The sequence below is a fragment of the Sceloporus undulatus genome, chromosome 4, assembly GCF_019175285.1.
Source record: "Sceloporus undulatus isolate JIND9_A2432 ecotype Alabama chromosome 4, SceUnd_v1.1, whole genome shotgun sequence".
Taxonomy (NCBI): Eukaryota; Metazoa; Chordata; class Lepidosauria; order Squamata; family Phrynosomatidae; genus Sceloporus; species Sceloporus undulatus.
Genome location: NC_056525.1, coordinates 105,741,808 through 105,761,834, shown reverse-complemented (window position 1 = coordinate 105,761,834; position 20,027 = coordinate 105,741,808). Strand labels below are relative to the sequence as shown.

The 20,027-nt window shown below is 40.0% G+C and overlaps 1 protein-coding gene across 1 annotated transcript in view; it reads right to left on the bottom strand.

Moving 5' to 3' along the window:
• BRDT (bromodomain testis associated) overlaps positions 1-20,027 on the bottom strand; it is a 42,720-nt gene that overhangs the window by 1,287 nt on the left and 21,406 nt on the right. The window contains 11 exon segments of the mRNA XM_042463908.1: positions 753-915; positions 2,873-3,078; positions 6,912-7,051; positions 10,310-10,454; positions 10,994-11,106; positions 12,546-12,729; positions 13,091-13,152; positions 14,135-14,317; positions 14,549-14,623; positions 14,753-15,045; positions 15,127-15,308. Of these exon segments, the coding sequence (XP_042319842.1) occupies positions 753-915; positions 2,873-3,078; positions 6,912-7,051; positions 10,310-10,454; positions 10,994-11,106; positions 12,546-12,729; positions 13,091-13,152; positions 14,135-14,317; positions 14,549-14,623; positions 14,753-15,045; positions 15,127-15,308 (1,746 nt within the window).

Sequence of the window (20,027 nt, the reverse complement as noted above, 5' to 3'; positions counted from 1 at the left end):
TGATGTTGAATGCAGCAAAAAGATTCTTAGATTGGGACATTGAGCAAGACCTGAGTTGGGTGGAGGGATGGTGGTTGGATGGATGGATGGAAGAAAAGAAGGAACTTGATACTGCCTATCACTTGGGACAATCTCTCTGCTTTATAATGTTGCCCTACGCACCAGGATTCCCCTTCCCATTAAAGCGAATGCAATATATTGCTTCACAAAGTTTAAACATGTAGTAATCAGTGAAACCTTTGCACAATATCACACAATCAAAGCATCTCGTTAAACCTGTTACACTTACTACATGTATATGTGTGATTGTACACATATACATACCGAGTTAGGATGGAGGGGTGTGTGCGTGAGCCAGACTGAGATTGGGGGTGGGTGGGTTAAGTCTTAGCTCTTCTTTGCACTAATGGGAGTTTTCCTCCCATTGCAAATATAAGGTTTAGGGGATACCTATTCCAATTAGGACCATTGCTAGAGCAAAGCCCCACTCATATCATGGTCTCAATTTGATGAAATGCTGCCAATACTATTTTATTTTAAAAGTGCCCCTGGACTAACTATGTGACAATTACACATTTATGTTTAGTCCTCAATATTATCCAACCTCTTTTAATAAGCAGGGTCTTCAAATAAGCCAATCAAATTTCATTTCCTTCATTAAAAACAAGACTCAGCTGCTGGAACAGGTACTCATTGTTGCATTGTGTTAGGGAACTGCCTTGTTTGCACTGATTTATGTATCAGTTACTTACTGCTTCTCTCCTCCTTCGTTCTTGCTCCATTTTTCTTGCTAAGTTACGGTCCACAGCAAAATTCTGTGGTAAACATGGTTGCTCTTTGATAGGCATTGCTCCTTTTGCAGGTGAAGAACTTCCTTTTACTATAGGGGACTTCAAATTTGTCTGTCCATTGTTCCTAAAATTTATATATACATATATGTCTATAAGCAGATACTACTTCTAAAGACATAAATGTGCAAAAGCAAGCAATAAATTATAATCAGCAGTGATTCAGTACAGTAATTCCCAAACCACGTGCCACAATAGGGAGTGGAGCATGTCTTTAAAAGATTACAATATTGAATACATCCACCAATCTATGCTTCTTGGAGCAGAGAGGTGCCACAGTTCATTCATTCCCCATCCATTCTTCCACCTCTCAAAATAAGGGCAGTAATAACCTAAGGGAGGGAGTAGAGGATTCATTGAACAAGCTCCAAATAACACCTGAAGGGAATGTAGAAACTGCAGAACCACTAGCATAGATCCCCCCACACCCAAGCCCTGAGTAACTGAGAGGAGCAGGACATTAGGAAGTAATGCACTGCCAATAAGCTTTTGAATTCAGAATTCAAAGTGTTGGCAATTACATTTAAAGTCCTAAACAGTTTGGGACCTCAATACTTAAAAGTACAGCTTTCCATACAAACACCTGCCTGAGATCTGCTGCATTATGTCTTATTAGTAAGGGCAATATGTTGTGGGAGGATGTTGAAGAGGGCCTTCTCTTCTTTGACACTCCAGTTGTGGACTATCCTCCTTTTGGAGACCCAATTGCCTTCATTCCAGTGCCAAGTAAAAATGTAGCTGTTCATTAAAGTCTTTGAGGCCTAATTGGTTTTACATAAACACTGACGTGACCATGGTTTTAAATCACTATAAATCATTTAACCAGTTTTAATCTGTCTTTTAAATTGGCTAAAGTAATAAAATTTTAGCCTTTAAAAGTAATGAGGTTGGATTCATTGTAAACTGCCCTGAGATCTTTGGTTAGTGGGCAGAATATAAATATTTTAATAAATAAGACGTTATTGTTGTTGTTGTTTTTGTTAAGTTATATCCCACCTTTCTCCCAGTATAGGAACTCAAGGCGTCTACCAACAAATTTAAAATAGTACAGTTTAAAAACAATACAGAAACATTTTAAAAAGGCCTCAGGCTGGAGAGAAACAGGAACACAATTTAATATAAATAAAATAAATGCCTACCCTCTTATTGTGGGAACTATATTGTTGTTGCTGCTGCTGGAAACTGTGTAGAGATCAACGGTCTGTATATACCCTGACCATTGTTCTTGTTTTTATGTGCTTTCAAGTTTTTTCCATCTTTGCCTGTGTTGAATATACAGTGTGAACATTTGTATAGGTTTTCCTAGCTTCTCAAGTTGAGAGTAGGCTGGAGACCCAGGTTCTTATCCCAACTCAGCCATGGAAACTTATTGGGTGAACTTGGGCAAAATTCATTTTCTCAGCCTGAGATGACGGAGATGGCAAACCTCTGATAACATCTTACAAAGAATATCCTAGGATAGAGTCCCCATAAACTGAAGCTTACTTGAAGGTACATAACAAAGACTGTATTGTGTAATTGCCTTAATCAAGATATCTCAACACCATATATGTCTCTGTAAGTGCAGGGCAAATTGTGCCTTGAATTTTAAGTCTGGGCCCCCTGCCACTGTGCCCCCTCATCAAAGTTATCAATGACACCAATCCATTTGTTTGCTTTCTGCTCATGATCTTACATAGTTATGCATGTGGACCGTTTGGAAAGGCTATAGTTATGGTTTATTTTACATTTTATTAGCAAAGCGGTAGCCATGTTATTACCATAAACCTGAACTGAGTGCTTGTTTCTAGCCACATTTTCTGCATTGCCCTAAAATAAACATGGGCACACACCAAATAAAGGTAAACCTGAAAAGGATATTCAGTGTTGCTGTTTTACCAGAATGCTAACTTGCTGGTTGGCATTATTTCCCCTGAAAGAGGAATCAGCCACAAAACAACTCAACTGGAAACTTTTCAATATGCAGGTAGTTAAATGGACATGTGAAATACAGCGTTTCAATTTAATTATATGGAATTACAAACCTCTCTTTTTCCTGAGGGAGGATTTTCGGTTTCCTTTCAGCTTGCTCCAATTGCCTTCTTCTTTCTTTTGCCCACTCATTTTCTTCTTTTTCTAGTGCTGCTTTTTGGAACTGCCTAAAGCTTTCGCTGGAGGATTTGATTGGGACTGGAGCAGGTATTAGTTTACCTAAACTTGTCCAAGAATCTGCATGCTTGACTTTTATGTCCTGGAATTTAAAAAAAGAAAAAGAGGCGGTTCTCATTTGTAAACATAAACAGATAATGCAACTTTCCACCTCCAAGAGGAATGCAAAACTAAAATAGGGATTTATTTAAAAAATAATAATCATGATGTCTTGATGAATCCTTCAAAGCTTGCCTTGGTTTGAGAGTGAACTACATTACCTGCACATGGATGTAACATAACAAATCTAATGCAACTCATTCCTCTGCTCTTAGATGAAGCAACTTGAATGGGCATGATTTAATTACTGGGGAAAACACAAATACTTCCAGACAATAAGTTGAGGAAACCCCAATTATCTGTAGGTCATCTGATATGTGCACTGAACTTGTGATGGCTTGTACTCATTATGGCCTCTGCTTTCACAATTTGAGACACCCCCCCACATGCATTATGGATCTGTAGTTTCACTTTTTTAAAGGGTACAGCTGGAGAGGGGCAGAATTTAATTATGCCTGCCAGCAAGTCATCTATTCTTGTGTCTCTCATGAGTGTATGTGATATCATTCCCATGCTTTGGAGGAAAATGTGAACAGGAGGTACCAATTTCACAAAACAGATGTCCATTGTATGTGGAGTCTCATTTCTCCTTTCTTTGTGGATATTATTTTTTAACTAGGGTATGTTGTTTTTTGACCATTTTGAGGGGAAAACTGCCCCCTGCAACACATATGATGCATGCCCAGAAGCCCTTTTTGGCATTTGTCAGCACCATGGCTCATAACTGCTGAAAGAAACATAAAACATATGAAGTATGGGCCATGCACATGTTTTTAAAACCCTTGTGTACGCACCCAGGGCCAGCTGGGATTCCCAGATACAGATGTAGTTTAGAGATAGGCCTACTTTCAGCTATTGCAATCTGGCAGGGACATTACTGATTAATTCTTGGTTACCCCTTTAAAAATGCTTTTTAAATGCCTTGTCTTCCTCCCACTTCTCCTTGCTTACTTCAGTTGCTGATGACAAAGGGGAAAAGTGAGCAGAAGAGAGGAACTGGGACATTTTTAAAGCAACTGAAAAAATGTGACTACTGAGGATTAATCTATTGCCCCTGAGTTTGAAGTGCAAAAGTTCTTAGCTTAGCAGGGAAGAAGAGAGGAGGAATCTTGCTCTTCCCTGTAGGCTCAGGCAAAAGTAAACTGTTACAGCATTTCATAGCTACTGCATTCCTGCTCTTTAATAACTTTCCCCATTTTGACCACACTCTGGCATTGCTTGGCCACACATTTCTGAGTTTTCACCTGCAAAAGTTGGATAGTATGCTACTGGCCTCATGTACCTGTGTTTTATAACACTTAAGATATTAGACAGACCAAGAGATAATATAAAACAGAAGCAAGCAAAGCCATTTTAGACATGACAGCTTCCCACCAGAAAACAAATGAAAAATACTGTGACAACAACAGCAGTACATTGAATATGTTTATTTGTATTAGAACTTGTCCATTAGAACCTATTCCTGCACTGTTCACTACACACACCCCTATACCCTGTACTCACTGTTAAATTTTAATTCACTCTTTCCAAGCACTGCTAATGCCTTTCTTCACAAGCATGGAAAGTGTACAAGGCACCAAGCCGACTGACTACAACCTTTTGCAACCAGAAGCAGCCCAAATGAATCGTATGTTACTGTATTTTAAATTTCTAACCAAGCCCCCAAAGCTTTGTTAGAATCTAGCCCTTTTCTCAACCCCTAGATGCACATGGCAGATGGCTGCTACTATTCATTGCTAAGGGAAATAGTCTGGACATGCTCAAATGCTCCCTTGTAAGTATTTCAGATGTTTGTTCAGACATTCAGATTCTGGACCACGCTCTGGCATGAAAGAACAGAAGTGTGGCCAATGCCATTTCTGTGTGTCTATTTATTGGTAAACCCCAGAAACACCATCACTCCAAACAGCACAAGATAAGCAGTCCACTAAGATAATATATAAGCTTTTTAAAACATCTACGTCATGTGACTGATCTGGAGCATTTACCTCTAGATTGATTATTGGCTAATATCAATTGGCTTTCAGAGTGAAACATAATCAAAGCAATATGTGGAAATTTTATAATGAATTGAATTGTGAAAGGCATTCTTCTTCCAGGGAACAAGAACTAACTGTAGAGAAATTACTAATACAGTGTTGAACAGGTAGCAGTTTGATACATACACTGCTGAAAAGAGGCTTCTAATTAATGTTGCCAAATAGGCCTTACCTCTGAGGAAATATATACAGAAGGACCCTGACTCTGCTGGACAACATAAGCACTGTATTAAATGCCAGCTGGCCTGGAACCAATGTTTTGTTTCTATTGCCTGATGACTACGCGAAAGCAGTGCCTCATAATACAGATAAGGGGACTGATGGGCAGGAAAAAAAAGCCAGGCTGCACTTTAAAGAGACCACTTTCCAAAGCACAGGAAGTTTGAATCTACTGCATTTCTGGAGCTGCCTTTTTTACTCCTACAACCGAGTGCTGAGAGGGAAAAACAATGGTGCTTGGCTGGCAGAGAGAGAGCAAAGGAGTGGGTGTGATCTGACCCCCTGCACATTAACCCCTTCCTCCTGGGTGCCCCAAATGGCATCGGGAGCAAGTTCCCATTGGTGGCACCCTGATAAAACCTGGTGTTTTGGAAAAGAAACGGGGAAAACTCGATCGGGGAAAAACTGGGTTAAGGGGGATTTGCGCCAACTCTGCTTGAATTAGAGTCGGGAAAAATCAGCTCAAGTGTGAATTACCTAAGGATGCTAAGTCCATCCTAAGAGATGTTCATTAGATTTCCCTTTGAACAATAATAAAAGTCAGATTGATTACTTTTGTGATTTTAAAAACGTGATAGTAGGTCATGTAGCTGGATTAATTATGTAACCAGGTTGCCTCCATGCCCATAATTTATGCCACTTTTAAAATTTCATTCATACTCTCATTCAGCAATGAAATTATTTTACAATTATTCAAGAGATAATATATCTAAAGTCACTGCTTCATCTGATGTTACAACAGTATCTACAGAGAATTTCAATGACCATCACATACTGTTTTACAGCTAGATATTTTGTGCATGAGTGTACTGGACAATATCTCCCCCCCCCCCAACTGCTCTGTTGATGCTATCTGTGGGGTTTGACAACATTTCACCAATAAAATACTGGCTGCTGTTAACATATAGTATATAATTCTTTTCACATTCTTGGAGAATACTTTTCAGGAGTTTAGCTGTGATTCACAACCTCTAAAAGTCTGACCAAATTTGCCTAGTAATTTATAGTAAAAGTATAAACCATCAATAAAGAAGGGTATTGCTCTGGTTCCCGAATCTCCTACACAAAGCTGCAGGAACTATTTTAGATAGTTTAATTTGCTTATAGTAACAAAATTAAATTGTGTAGAATTTTATACACATTTTCTCTTGACTTTTCATCCAGCACTTCCCAGCACAAGTTTAGGCATATGCATGCTCACTGCTCATCTAGTATTGTTACACTAAGTTCTTGCTCCCATTTCTGTTTTCTATTCAGCATCTTAGCATAGAAATTGAGAACTAGATTTTTTTATGTAGCTGAGCAACCAAAGCTGTAGCACCTCTAGATTTTAAATTTCTAAATCCTGTCATGTTTTTTTCTGAATCCATGCATGCACAGCATGGCTAGTCACCATGCACCAATGCAAGCCATATTGATGAAGACATGTGGCCTTAGTTTCAAACCTAATCACCAGACTGCCTTGGTTTGAAAAACTCCCACACTTGCAAATAAATTAGCTCACAAAAGGCTCTCTGCATCAACATTATATATATCCCAGAAGGCGGCATGTTATTACCTTTGCTATAGTAATTTGAGGTTTAGCATCTCTTTTTTTCTCTCCGTCACATTTATCAGAGCAGCTTGTTGGAACAGTGGCATGTGTTGAATCAGTCATGTGTTGCCCACACGGACCATCTGGAAAACTACTCTTTGGTTCTGGAATGTAAACAAGGTAGTGAGTTTCCAGGGTGGGGGCACTGAACATCTCTGTAAAATCTCTTGTTATTCGATTCTTTAAAACTGTACCAAAAGTTTTTCAGTTTAGGCACTTTTTATCAGACTTAATTCACAGAAAATGTTTCTACTATTTCTATTCTTAGAAGGTTGCATTTGTCTTTTGTTTACTTTGCACAATTTCCAAGGAAGCAGAAGGGCAAGAACTCCCCTTGTGGCGACAGTGTTCTATTTTCAGAAGCCTGCTTGAGTGTAGGAGATACACATTTTCCGTTACTCATTTTCTGCTCCCCACCTCCATCTTAACAGGGACCATTTTGTCTCCTGTGATGCTCTTTTCGAGGTTCCCCAGAGAAGAACAGCTTGTAACTGTGTAACCCTACATTTCCAGTATAGCTGTCTGCTTCCACCTTCTCCAAACAGAGAGATCACCCTCCAATCCAGTTGGTGGTATAATCACCCACTCTACTTCCAGAGTTTAGGTACTCCAAGTAATTGTATACTTTTAAAAATTGCTATTTTGGCAGAATAATTTCTGGATAATGTGATAAGTCACAACTCATGGCTTACTTCTTATATTTATATGGCAAAGCCTTCTGAGCTACTGACAGAGAATCCTCAAAAAGAGTAAGTGTGGGGGCTATTTACTAGATCCATTCCTAAGCAGGTAGGTTTACAAAAACTGAGTTAAAAGTAGTTCATCTGTTTGCAGAGCTGAGATTATAGGAAGCCCTCTTCTGAACACTACTACTATTGCAAGACAGCTCCTTGAAAATCTTGTCCATGGGGATCTCTGCTCCCACAGATTCAGACAAATGCCTGAATAGGACTACGGTGTTAAATAAACGTACAAACATTTTGAAGGTTATTTTCCAATTATTCCACATAGTATATTCTTTCAGATCGTCCTGTTCTAACTATGCTTGGTGTTTGCATATATTACTGTCCTTTGTTCCTAATATTACACCTTCTCGATTCTAACTTCAATAATTCGACCAATCTGGTTTTCCAGTATATATACATGTAATAATTATTTTTCAATAGTCTTTGAAACAAATAATTGACATTTCTCCCCATATGTTCCTTAGATATGTCATTACTGGATCCCTATTTTCAACAAATCTTCCTAGACTTTCGTATTTCATTAAACATGTACATTTACCTAATTCTGCCATCTCAAGCAATTTTAGTAACCAATCTTGTAACAAAGGGATTGAACTCTCTCTCCATTTCTGAGCAATAACCATTCTTGCTGCCAGTGTCATGTAGTGCAATATTCTAGCTTCATTGAATTCTATTCCTTCATCCATCATTCCCAATTGATATAATTCTGTTTGTTTATTTTCAAATTCAAAATTTCCTCAATCACTTTATGTTTAGAATTCCAATATTCTTCAATTTTCTTAAAGTCCACCATTCATGTTACAGTATTCCTACTTCATTTTGACATTTCTAGCATTTATTACTTGTATTTTATACATTTTTGATAATGTCTATGGTGAAAGGTACCATCTGTAATGCATTTTAAAAATGTTTTTCTAATATTTTGTGAAGCTGAAATTTTTCTCACTTTTTCTATACTTTTTTCCCACTTCTCCAGTTCGATTGAATAACCAAAGTTTTGAGTCCAATTGACCACTGAGTCATTATTTGTTAAATCAAAGATACACATATCACCCAAATCTTATTTCACCCGCTCTACTTGTAGTACACTGTTGTTCTCCTGTGTCATCCAATCCTTTAGCCACATTAGGCAACTAGCTCTATAACATACTTTAAATTTGAAAAAATATCACGACTTAAGGTAAATAAAGACAAAACAACAATGATAATTAAACCAAAACCAAAAAAGAAAAAAGAAAAAAAAAAGAGTTAAGTGAAAAAATGGGATTCTCTATAGGGAAAAAAGTAAAATACTTGGGTGTAATCATCACAAAATATAATTCAGATCTATTTAAAAACAATTATGGGAAAATTTGGAATGAAATAAAAATGATTTGTTAAGGTGGAAAGATTTAAAATGATCAATTTTAGGGGAAATAGCTACAGTAAAATGAACATTTTACCCAAATTTCTCTTTTTGTTCCAAACTATACCAATAATTCATAACGAATCAGTTTTTCAAAAATGGGAAAGGGACATTCTAAGTTTCATTCCAAGGGCAAGAAACCAAGAGTGAAATTAAAATTTTTACAAGACAACAAAGATAGATGGAGTTTGAGTCTATTAAATTTGAAATTAGATTATAGACCTATAACAACTTTACAGTACCATTTGTAAAGGGATTGGATGAAGTAATATACCTCAATATTCAAGAGAGTTAGATATTTACATAACTTTTAAATAATGTCTTTTAATGAAACTTAATACATGCAAGGAATCCTATTGCATTTCATGATGAAATACAATTTTTTTCAAACATATCTAAAAGAGGTTATCTAGAAGAAGAATGCATCCTATGCCTGTTTTCATAGAAAACTACTTTGAAACCATGCCCTTAACTGCAGTGCTGCAACCCTCAAAGAGAGGTACAATTTGTCATACAATTTGTCACATCAAATATTCTTTTCTTTTGGAGATTGACTTTTTAGAGCAAAGTTAGAAAACAGACTCAGTCTGTAGTCCAATTGCTTGTTTTTATGACATATTTCCATTCAATCGGTTTCTTTGCATAATCCACATTCAACTAAACCAACATTAAATTTCCTGTTCATTTAAGGTGTATCTGCATGATAGCTTGTTTCACCCATTAAATCAGGGTGGACCTGTGCGTGGATGTGACTTTTTGCCCTGAGAGCTGACCACATCTCTCCATTTTCAGCCCATAATTAGATGCACATTCCAGCTTGAAGTCATTTCTGATCATGGCTTCCTGGTCTATCTGGTGAGACTAGAGATGTTAGGACATGATCTCTGCTCTTGGAAGCTTCCAGGAGCAGCAAATGAACTATGTGGGGTGAAAACACATGGAAAAACACATTTGGGAATGGGGATCTGAGTTCTTTTAGGGAGTGGGCCTAAAGATTCTCACCCATATAATTAAACAATAGTTCAGTCAAACAAGGCAAAGGGATTCCAATTCTCTCCATAATTTTTTTTACTCTAGACTGTGTGTAACAGTATTTCAATAAACCAGCAAAAACAGAGCACACTTTGCTGTCACTTTCTATGGATCTGAATATTCATAGATTTTAGCAAGTACACCAGTTACATTACTATTTGTATTACCGGAATACATACTTTGCTCTTGATTAGTAGAATTTGAGTCAGCAGTTCTCAAAGAGGTTATAGAGTACACAGGAGATGGTTGTGTTTGATGAAACAATGTTTTCCCAGTTTCTTTGGTATCACCCAATGGGATATTTGGGGAGGAGGAACAAGTTACCTACAGGAAAATTTGAAGTCTTAGAGAAAAAATAATTCATGATTTGTCACAGCTATCAAACTCCACACTCCCATGGTGATTTTGTCAACTTTAGATTCTGAGACTTTGTATAAAGCTATTTCTTCCAACAATTTTGTAGTCCATATTTTTAAACCATATATGGCCTCTGTATGATTGTCAAAAAATTGTTTGGGAAGAGCTGACTTTATTGGATCAATAAAATGAACGACAAATTGTAAGAAATCAATGCTTTTTCTTATTATTGCCAGACTTAATAACTGTGGATGCCAATACCAGAAGAAGCAGGGATCCATCATGGTGGATTCAGGCTTTTTTCATCAGAGGCCCATCCCATTACATTGCAAGAAGGGAGTCTTTGGATCCACTGTCATCCATATAAAAAGAAGAACAGAAGGGGTTTTCTCCAATGACCTCCCATGAATACAAACCTCTGGAACTGTTATGAATTAAAATTAAAATGAAAACTTTTTAAACTCTAATCATCCACACAGTCTCCCAATGTTATCAATAGTGTTCACCTCTGAAAGCAAGTGACCACAGTGGATAGTAGAGTTGGGGTTTGCTGCTAAGCCATTCTGAGATGCCTCTTGAACAGGAGTGCAAGGCAAAGGAGACACAACAGCCACTATACCTGTTGAGAGTGGGAGACAAAGTAGAAGAATGCCACAGCTGCTATATATGCTGTATAAATTTAACTAATGCACAAACAATATAAACTGAAGACATATAATAGTTCAGCCAGTCAGAAGTAGTAGATATATACTGAAATAATTCCAGTAAGAATCCTCTTTGTGATGGCACCCAACTTTAAAAATGTTCTTTGTAGGTTTAGCCACATAGTCCATTGTGCAGTTCTCCACACCCATTTATTGCTTGTTGGTGTCATAGTTTCACATCACACAGAACAAAACATCTGGTTGTTTATTATATGCAACTGTATAAATGCTCAGTTAGAATCTTGGTCTAATTTACATAGTCTATAACAGAACTTAGGAGGGGTTTCATGCAGCACTATCTCAGCCTCGGTTAAAAAATATTGCATTGTAATGAAGTGGCATCATCTGTATGTCTGTGGGCATAGGATGAAACTGAAAGGTACTGACCTACTGCGAACATTATAGCATTGCTATACATTTGCTGGCTGATTATTATGAATGGGTCTATCACTATGGCTTTGATTAAAAGTGACCAGGCAGAGGTCAGGGGTCTCGCATGTACACACACTGCTTTAAAATCTCCCTCCAAAGATGTAGATTTTTCCTGAACAGGAACAATTCATCTGCCAGTTAAGTCTGAAATATTGAATAGATTGCAGATGAGAAACAATAGATTAGAATTTGAAAAAACAGACACATAGCTCAGCTGGCTGAATATGAAGCACAATAGGTACATGTCAACATCTCTTCTCTGTCAAAACATGATATGTAATCGCAAACCAATATCCTTTTGCTTCCTTTTATTTGGATTAGAATATTAATAAAGAGCCTTATCACATAAGAAAACAAAACTGTAATGGAGCTGGAGACTAGTGGCTTTCTCCATGCCTTACTACACGATGTTGCAGCACTTCAGTTCTCTTCCTGTAGGAAACAGTAGTCAAAGTGAGTCTTTTGTTGAACATTTTTTCCAGCTAGAATAGAGACATGTTTTTAAAGCAATCTCTCATGGGAAAAGAACTGAAATGCTGTGATGTCATGCCATAAGGCATGGAGAAAGCCGCTACTCTCCAGCTCTATTTCCACCTTGTTTTCTAATATGATAAAACTCTAACACATTTACTTTTGAAGTGTGTATCTCACTTGCATCTATAAGATGTAAATACCACTTTGTTCTTGATTATAAAGGTTTCAAAGTACGTATGTATGTTTGCACATTTTTAGAAAATACTGAAAACGTGTCATATGATTCCAGGATTCACTTGTCCAAAAATAAATCCAGTGTGTTTTCTACAGAATTTGACACTAATAAAAATAAAATAAAATAAAGAGTCCATTTCAAGTTGTGTTTGTTTCATACATATTTGCATAACAGTAGTTTTAGAAAAATCATGATTTGGTCACTAAGATTTACCTGCAGGTGAAAGTATGTGTTGTTCTTGGAGTTTTAAAGGGCTACGCTGCAACATTTGGGAGGGTTGCAGTATCTGTTGGTGGAACCTTGCTCCTGTTGGTCTTTGAGACTGTATGCTAGTATATGAAGTACTCGGTACTTGGGGAACAGTATTGCAGGATGTTCTTGGATGATGAAGTGGCAGCTGATGGGAAGAATTCAACAAGGATAATCCAACTGTTCTATTCTTTTTAGGTTTTGGTTTCCAAAATGTTTCCAAACCATCACATTAAAAACTTCATTTCACACTTAAAATCAGGCAACAGAAGCTGGAGTAGGGGTGAGATGGAGAGAAAGATGATACTTTTTCCTTGTGGTGGAGCGAAAGGTCCAAGAAGGAACAGATACATCTTTAGGGGCAAACAGAAGCATCTTCAGGTGGTGCTACATCATTTACACATATACAGATTCCACCATATTAAAGAAACATCAAGAGAAAAAGAAAAGTGGAAAATAATAGTGAAAGCTCTGTGCATTTTACACAGGGGGAAAGGAGGTAAATGTACCTTGCTTTGCTCTCTGCAAAATAAATTCTTTTTCCCATTTCCATTTCCATTTAAATGTGTTTCTGTGAAAAGATGGAGAGATACAGACATGAGTGGCATGAACATTCATGCTGGTCTTACAATTTTCACTATGTAAGTGAAAGACTTTCTTATCATTCCCTGTCCTCATTTGGGACTTTTCTGTCCAAGGCCTTTCTGATCCTTGAATGTTTCAAGTGACAAGACATTCAGGGATAGACATACTGTAGTTTAGGAAGGCAGTTTTCATTTCCTCCTTCAAGTTTATGACCTATACCTAAACACTTGTCCCCAAATGATCAGCTGTGTGGACCACTGTGGAGTCCCACTGAGCCCACTTTTAAGAAAAGCTCTTACAGCCTGGGATCACTCAAGGATTACATGTTTGAATTCACGAAGTGGATTGATTGCTGAACAAAATCTAGGGTGGGAAAATGTGGGCTGGCCCATGAGGAAGGATAACCCATATGTCCATGGATTGCTCTGATGGACCTTCCAGAGAATACATCTACATTACACAGTTCCAGCAATTTGATATCACTTAGATGGTCATGGGTCCAGGCTACAGAATCCTAGGATTTGTAATTTGGTGAAGTATTTAAAATTCTCTAAAACTGATCTCTAGTGCATTTCTTTGAACTGCTAACTAGATCTCTTTAGCAAGGAATTCTACATACCTTACAAAACTACAAATCGCAGGATTTTGTAAAAGCCATTATTATTATTGGTGGTGGTAGCAACTTTATTTATACCTCATCTTTCCCCCCAAAACCAGGATTCATGCTAGTTTGAAAATTAAAACATTGTACTTAAATATATCTAAGACAGTTCAATCAGTATCAGACTGCTATAACTGCAGAATATAAACATTCGTTATCATGAGCTTCTGGGAGTAGGGTGGGGGGGGGGGGGGAGATCACCTGGAAGAAATCCCACTTTAGCATTTGTAACAAATTTGTTTGGTCCTGTCTTCAAGAGATTTATTAATAAATGTGGAGGGAGTGAAGGGAGAGAAAACAAGTGAACCTGATTCAGAATCACTGCTGTCAGAAGAGCTGGAATCTCCACTGGTGCTTGCAGAGTCAGAGGATGTGCTGCTGCTACTGCTGCTGCTGCTGCTGCTGCTTTCACTCAGCCGGCTTGGCCCTCCAATGGTATTTGGTATAGCATTATTTTCAGCTGCAAAATGGAAGAGAACTGAACAAAATACTGTCTTGGGGAAAGGGGAAGAGAAATCAAGCAGTATGCCAATAATGCTTGCTGGACACAAAGGCACAGTAGGTTCATCTGTTCCCATGGCCCTTTCCATGAAACCACATTCGTGGATAAGCTTATAGTTCACACACCATACCTCTCCCCCACTCTTCAAGAATTCCATGCAGTTAATTTCAAATCTGCACTCGATTTTTCAGTTATATATTATGTATTGTGTTCACCTACATTTTGTATTCAGTCTTTTAGAGCTAAACTGTCCAGTGAAGTCCACCAGCCTCCTTTCTTTCTTTGATTTTTTTGCTGCACAGAAGAGAGGAGCAGAAAATAAAATATGAGGATCTCTGCAACCAAGCACTCCTCTTGAAAAAAAGGAAAAGAGTTCTCTCTCTGCCCTCCAACCCAATGTTTTTGTGCATATTACATACACACCATTATGTTTCTTGGGTCTTTTTCTCAAACAAGCCATTACGTATTTCTCCAGTTCCCTTAATGTTGATGCTTTGAGAGTTTCAAAGTCTATTTCTATTTCATCAGGATTTGAGTGTCTCAGTGAAGGTTCCCTTGACTGAATAATATAGACCACTCTGCCAAGCTTCTCTCCTGGGAGTTTATTTATGTCCAAACTTAACTGCCTCTTTTCATCATAACTCATAGGCTTGGCACTTTCGTCATCTTCAGATTTGTACATTGGCTCCTCTTGCTGCTTGATTTTCTTTGAACAACTGCAGGAAGAGAATATAAAAATGAGTTAACTACACTGCCAACAGTTTTGAGTCCCATTTCGCACCCACAAGCAATCTTACATGTTCAAAGACATTTTCTTCTTCAGCCTCTTCATTTGCTTCATCTTTCTCTTCTTTTGACTGCCATACTTGTTTTTGACTTTGTTTTTTCTTTTCTCTTTCTGATATTTTCCTTTCTTCCTTTTCAATCTGGGTAATGCAGTTTTAGCCAAAGCTTGCAATTGCTGATGAACAGCCTTAAGCTATTGAGGGAAGAAAAGAGAACTATCACTTAGGATGAAATGTTTGTGTGCAAGCTGTAGGAATCCTGCTACCAAAAACAGGAGAGAAGGAAAATATTAAAAACCCTAGAATGTATGAGAAAGGAGGAATCTTTTGACCCTTTTCCCACTATAGATTGTTATCCATATATTAGGGAAAGAAGAACGTGATCATGCAGAAGATAGTTTAATAACAATCATACATCAAATGGAAGCAAATAATATTTGGGCAATTAATATGATAATACAGATATTGGAACATTTTTCACCTTAGTTTTATAATGTGTATAGGTTGACTAGATAGGGTATATCCTTTGATCTCTTGTTTCTCATTACACCACTGGAATCTTTCTGAGACAGTACAATAAAACAATTTGAAGAAAGATACAGTGGAGTTTTATTCTTTATATAAGGAATATCAGTCACTGAAAATGCCTAATTCTCTCTTTGTAGGTTATTATTCAACCTGCCAGTATGGCAAATCCAATTCTACCAACTCTTGTCACACTCTTCAAATATTATTCATTACTATATGCAGCTGTCATGAATAAACCAGCTTTTACCAAAACTTTATAGCTGTAGCCAATAAAAAATGCTTTGATAAGTATGATTACTACAAAGATGTCCTCCTGTCTCTTCTGTGTCATCTAACAGAGAACCCTTCACTGTTTCACTGTTGGTTACACTAAAAGTTTTACTTTTCACTGGCTATGCAAAAGAACACAAACCATAGAGCACACAGGCAACCCCTATATGTGGCTCATTGTTCATGTTATTAATTGTTTTGTTTTGTATTTTTAAATATTGAAAGCTAACTAGAATGAATGTGCTGCCTGGAAATCACCTTTGTCCCTACTGACCACTCTTCCTTCTGTTTTGTTTCTGGATATGTCTTTGGTGAGAGCCAGTGTGACATAGTAAGTAAGTAAGTAAAATTTTATTTGTATACCGCCTGTCTAAAACCAAGGCAGTTTCCAACATTCCACATAACAATATAACAATATAACAATATAAACAATGTAAAATCACAAAAACAGAACATTAAAAACCTTATACAATAAAAACCACCACTCATGCCAGCTTAACATGCTGATGAAGGGGGCGAGGAGGGAATACTTCAGAGTCAGAGAGTCAGGGGTAAGCCTGCTCAAATAGGAATGTTTTTAACCCCTTCCTGAACTGAGTAAGGGAGGTGGCCGAGCGGAGCTCAAAGGGCAGCGCGTTCCAGAGGCTGGGGGCCGAGATGGAAAAGGCCCTCCTAGTAGTGGCAACTAATCTGGCCTCTGGAACCCTTAGCAATTGCTGCCCAGTTGATATGAGTGTGTAGGGCGGATTGTACGGAGAGAGGCGGTCCTCTAAGTACCCTGGACCCAAGCCATTTAGGGCTTTATAGGTAACAACCAACACCTTGTATTGCGCCCGGAAGCGAATAGGCAGCCAGTGTAGGTCTTTAAGGACCGGTGTTATATGACTGGTCCTGGCTGTACCAGTGACCAGTCGTGCTGCCATATTCTGCACTAATTGCAGCTTCCGGGTATGATACAAGGGCTGCCCCATGTAGAGCGCATTGCAGAAATCCAAACGAGAGGTTACCAGAGCATGTAATACAGTTTCAAGGTCCCTCTGGCCCAGGTAGGGCCGCAGTTGGCGTATCAGCCGAAGCTGATAACAGGTGCTCCTGACTGTCGCACTCACCTGAGATGTAAGGTGAAGCGACGAGTCAAGGAGCACCCCCAAACTGCGTATCGAGTCAGTAAGCGTGATCCCTGTTAGGACAGGTGGAACCACCGGCGTTCCTGGACCAGGGGAACCATCATGAGTACTTCCATTTTCTCTGGATTCAGGTGTTTTCCCTCATCCAGCCCATTACCATCCGACTCCAGACAGGCCATGAGAGAGAGATGCCATCCCTGGTCACTGCATGAGTCGAAGACATAGAGAAAAATACTTTGGGTGTCATCAGCATACTGATAACCCCGCCCCCCATGTCTCTGGATGATCTCTCCCAGCGGTTTCATGTAAATGTTAAAAAGCATGGGAGACAGATGGCTCCTTGAGGGACCCCAAATGTAAGGGTCCTCCTAGTGGAGCACACGTCCCCCAGCTGCATCATCTGGAACCTCCCATAGAGGTAGGATCAGAACCACTGGAGTGCAGTGGCCCCCGATTCCCAACTCCCCAGGCGCCCAGAAGGATACCATGGTCTATGGATCGAAAGCTGCTGAGATGTCTAAGAGCACTAACGGGACATGCTACCCCTGTCCAGCCCAGACGGAATCATCGACCAAGGCGACCAAGCAGTCTCAACCCCGAACCCCCAAAAAGCCGGTTTTGAAATGGTCTAGATAATCCGTTTCATCCAAGATCGATTGAAGCTGAATCGCAACCGCCCTCTCGATCACCTTCCCTAAAAATGGCAATAGCGACAAACTGGCCGATAATTGTTATGCATCAGGGGGTCAAGGGAGGGCTTTTTGAGCAGAGGTTTTACCGTGGCCAATTTTAAGCCGATGGAAACTGCCCATCACTCAGAGATGTATTAATAATCTGATGTAACATTAAAGTTACAACCGGTCCCCCCTGAGCCGCTAGCCTGAGGGACAGGGATCGAGGGAGCAGGTTGTCTTCCTAACACTTCAAGGATCTGTCCACATCCTCGGTACCACAGACTCAAAATGATCCAGTATAACTGAGTCCACGGAAGCTCTGGACACCTCTATTCTGGTTTCTGCTCTAACACTACTGGCATCGAGACCTTCCCTATCCAGAGGGTTTATCCGCGAAGAGGTGTTAAAATGGTCACAGCAGGCCTAGTTGGTTCAAGGATCGGGTTCGGGGTAGGAGGAGCTGAGTTAGTTCCCTCCACCACCTGAACAGCTCTCTGGACCGCGACTCCGCGGACGCGATATGTGCGCCAAAGAACGATTCCTTTGCCGCATCTATCGCCTCTCCATAGTTGTCGAAAAGACGGTCTAGGAGAGCCTTGTCGGGTAAGCGCTGGTGTTTCCGCCAGACACGCTCTAGCCGTCGCAGCACCCGCTTCTTTGGCCGGAGATCTTCCGTATACCAGGGCTCTTTTTGGAAGCAGGCCTGAGAGGACGCTTGGGAGCGATACTGTGTATAGCCTGGAGAGATCAGTGTCCCAGATGTTAGTCAGGGCATCAACAGAATCGCCGTCATTCCAACCATATACCCCCTAGGGCTTCCTGGAACCTTCTAGGTTTCATCAGCCTTTGAGGGTGGACCATTCGAATAGGTCCGCCACCCGGGGGGATCTGGGTAGGTGCGCTTGATTTTTTGCCTCTACCAGAAAATGATCCGTCCATGACAGGGGGGAAATATTAGATATTTCCACCCACGGAATTTCCATGTCCGAACAAAAGACCATATCAAGTGTATTACCCGCAGAATGCGTAGGCCCCAGGACCAGTTGTGACAGGCCCATGGATGTCATGGTATCCATGAATTCCCGAGCCGCACTGGATGGAATATAGTTGGCTGCAAGGGAGATGTTGAAGTCTCCCAGGACCAAAAGCCTGGGGGACTCCAGCATCAGCCCCGAGACCAACTGTGTCAGCTCGTTAAGGGAGTCTGTTAGCGCACGGGGTGACCGATAGACTAACAGAATCCCTAGACTGTCCCTGGCCTTCAGGGTCAAGTAAATACACTCGATATAGGTGGTTTGACGGACATGGTTTCTGGTCAGAGACAAGGTGTTCTTATGCACCAAGGCAACACCCCCCCCCCCCCGCCCACCTAACCTGGTCTGGTCCTTCACTGAGTACCCGGCAGGTAGGGCCTGAGCCCACACAGCTTCCCCTTCAGGCCCTAACCAGGTCTCAGTAATGCAAGCCAGGTCACAGTTGTTGTCCTCGAGTAGGTCGTGGATGATGTGGGTCTTATTTTTGATGGACCTGGCATTGCACAGGAGCAGAGACAGGGTTTGTGGTACGGTTGGAATGGCCCTCAGATCTCTTTGGTTAGGAGAGGGATGAGAAGGAGAGATAGATATTAAGCATCGATCTCGCCTTCCCCTGGAACGCTGATCCACTCTCCTACCGCCATACCTCCCCCTGCCCCACACTACTCCAATAGGAGCCCCGCCCGAACCAGGCAAATTACCCTCTGCCTCCCCACCCAAAACATTTCCCACATCCATAACCTCCTCCTCACATAGTGGTTTGAGCAACAGATTATGACTCTGTAGACCAGGGTACAGTTAGTTCTCTGTTCAACCATGAAACCCATTGGGTGACCTTGGGCAAATCACACTTTCTCAGCGAAAGGCAATGGCAAACTTCCTCTGGACAAATCTTGCCAAGAAAACCATGTGATAGGTTTGTCTTATGGTCACCATAAGTCAGAGATGACCTGAAGGCACATAACAACAGTGTTTTAGTGGTCTTGCAATCTGCCTTCTTTGTCATGCAGTATGTATCTTTTAACTTTGTCACCATTTAAGAAACTTTTAGCATGGGGCCCAGATCCATTCTGAAGCTTATGTCCCTATCAGACTTTGTTAGATGTCCCCTTTAAGGGATGTCGGGGTGTGGGCAACCAGGGCCATGCCCAGTTCAGGGGCAAGTGTCTTTTGCACATTGTAGGTGCCACGGGAACTATGCAATGACTTCCACCAATGTGGAATTCCTTGCCTGTCATTCTAGATTGACCCAGCAGAAGGGCTGGGCCATTTGGGTTCCA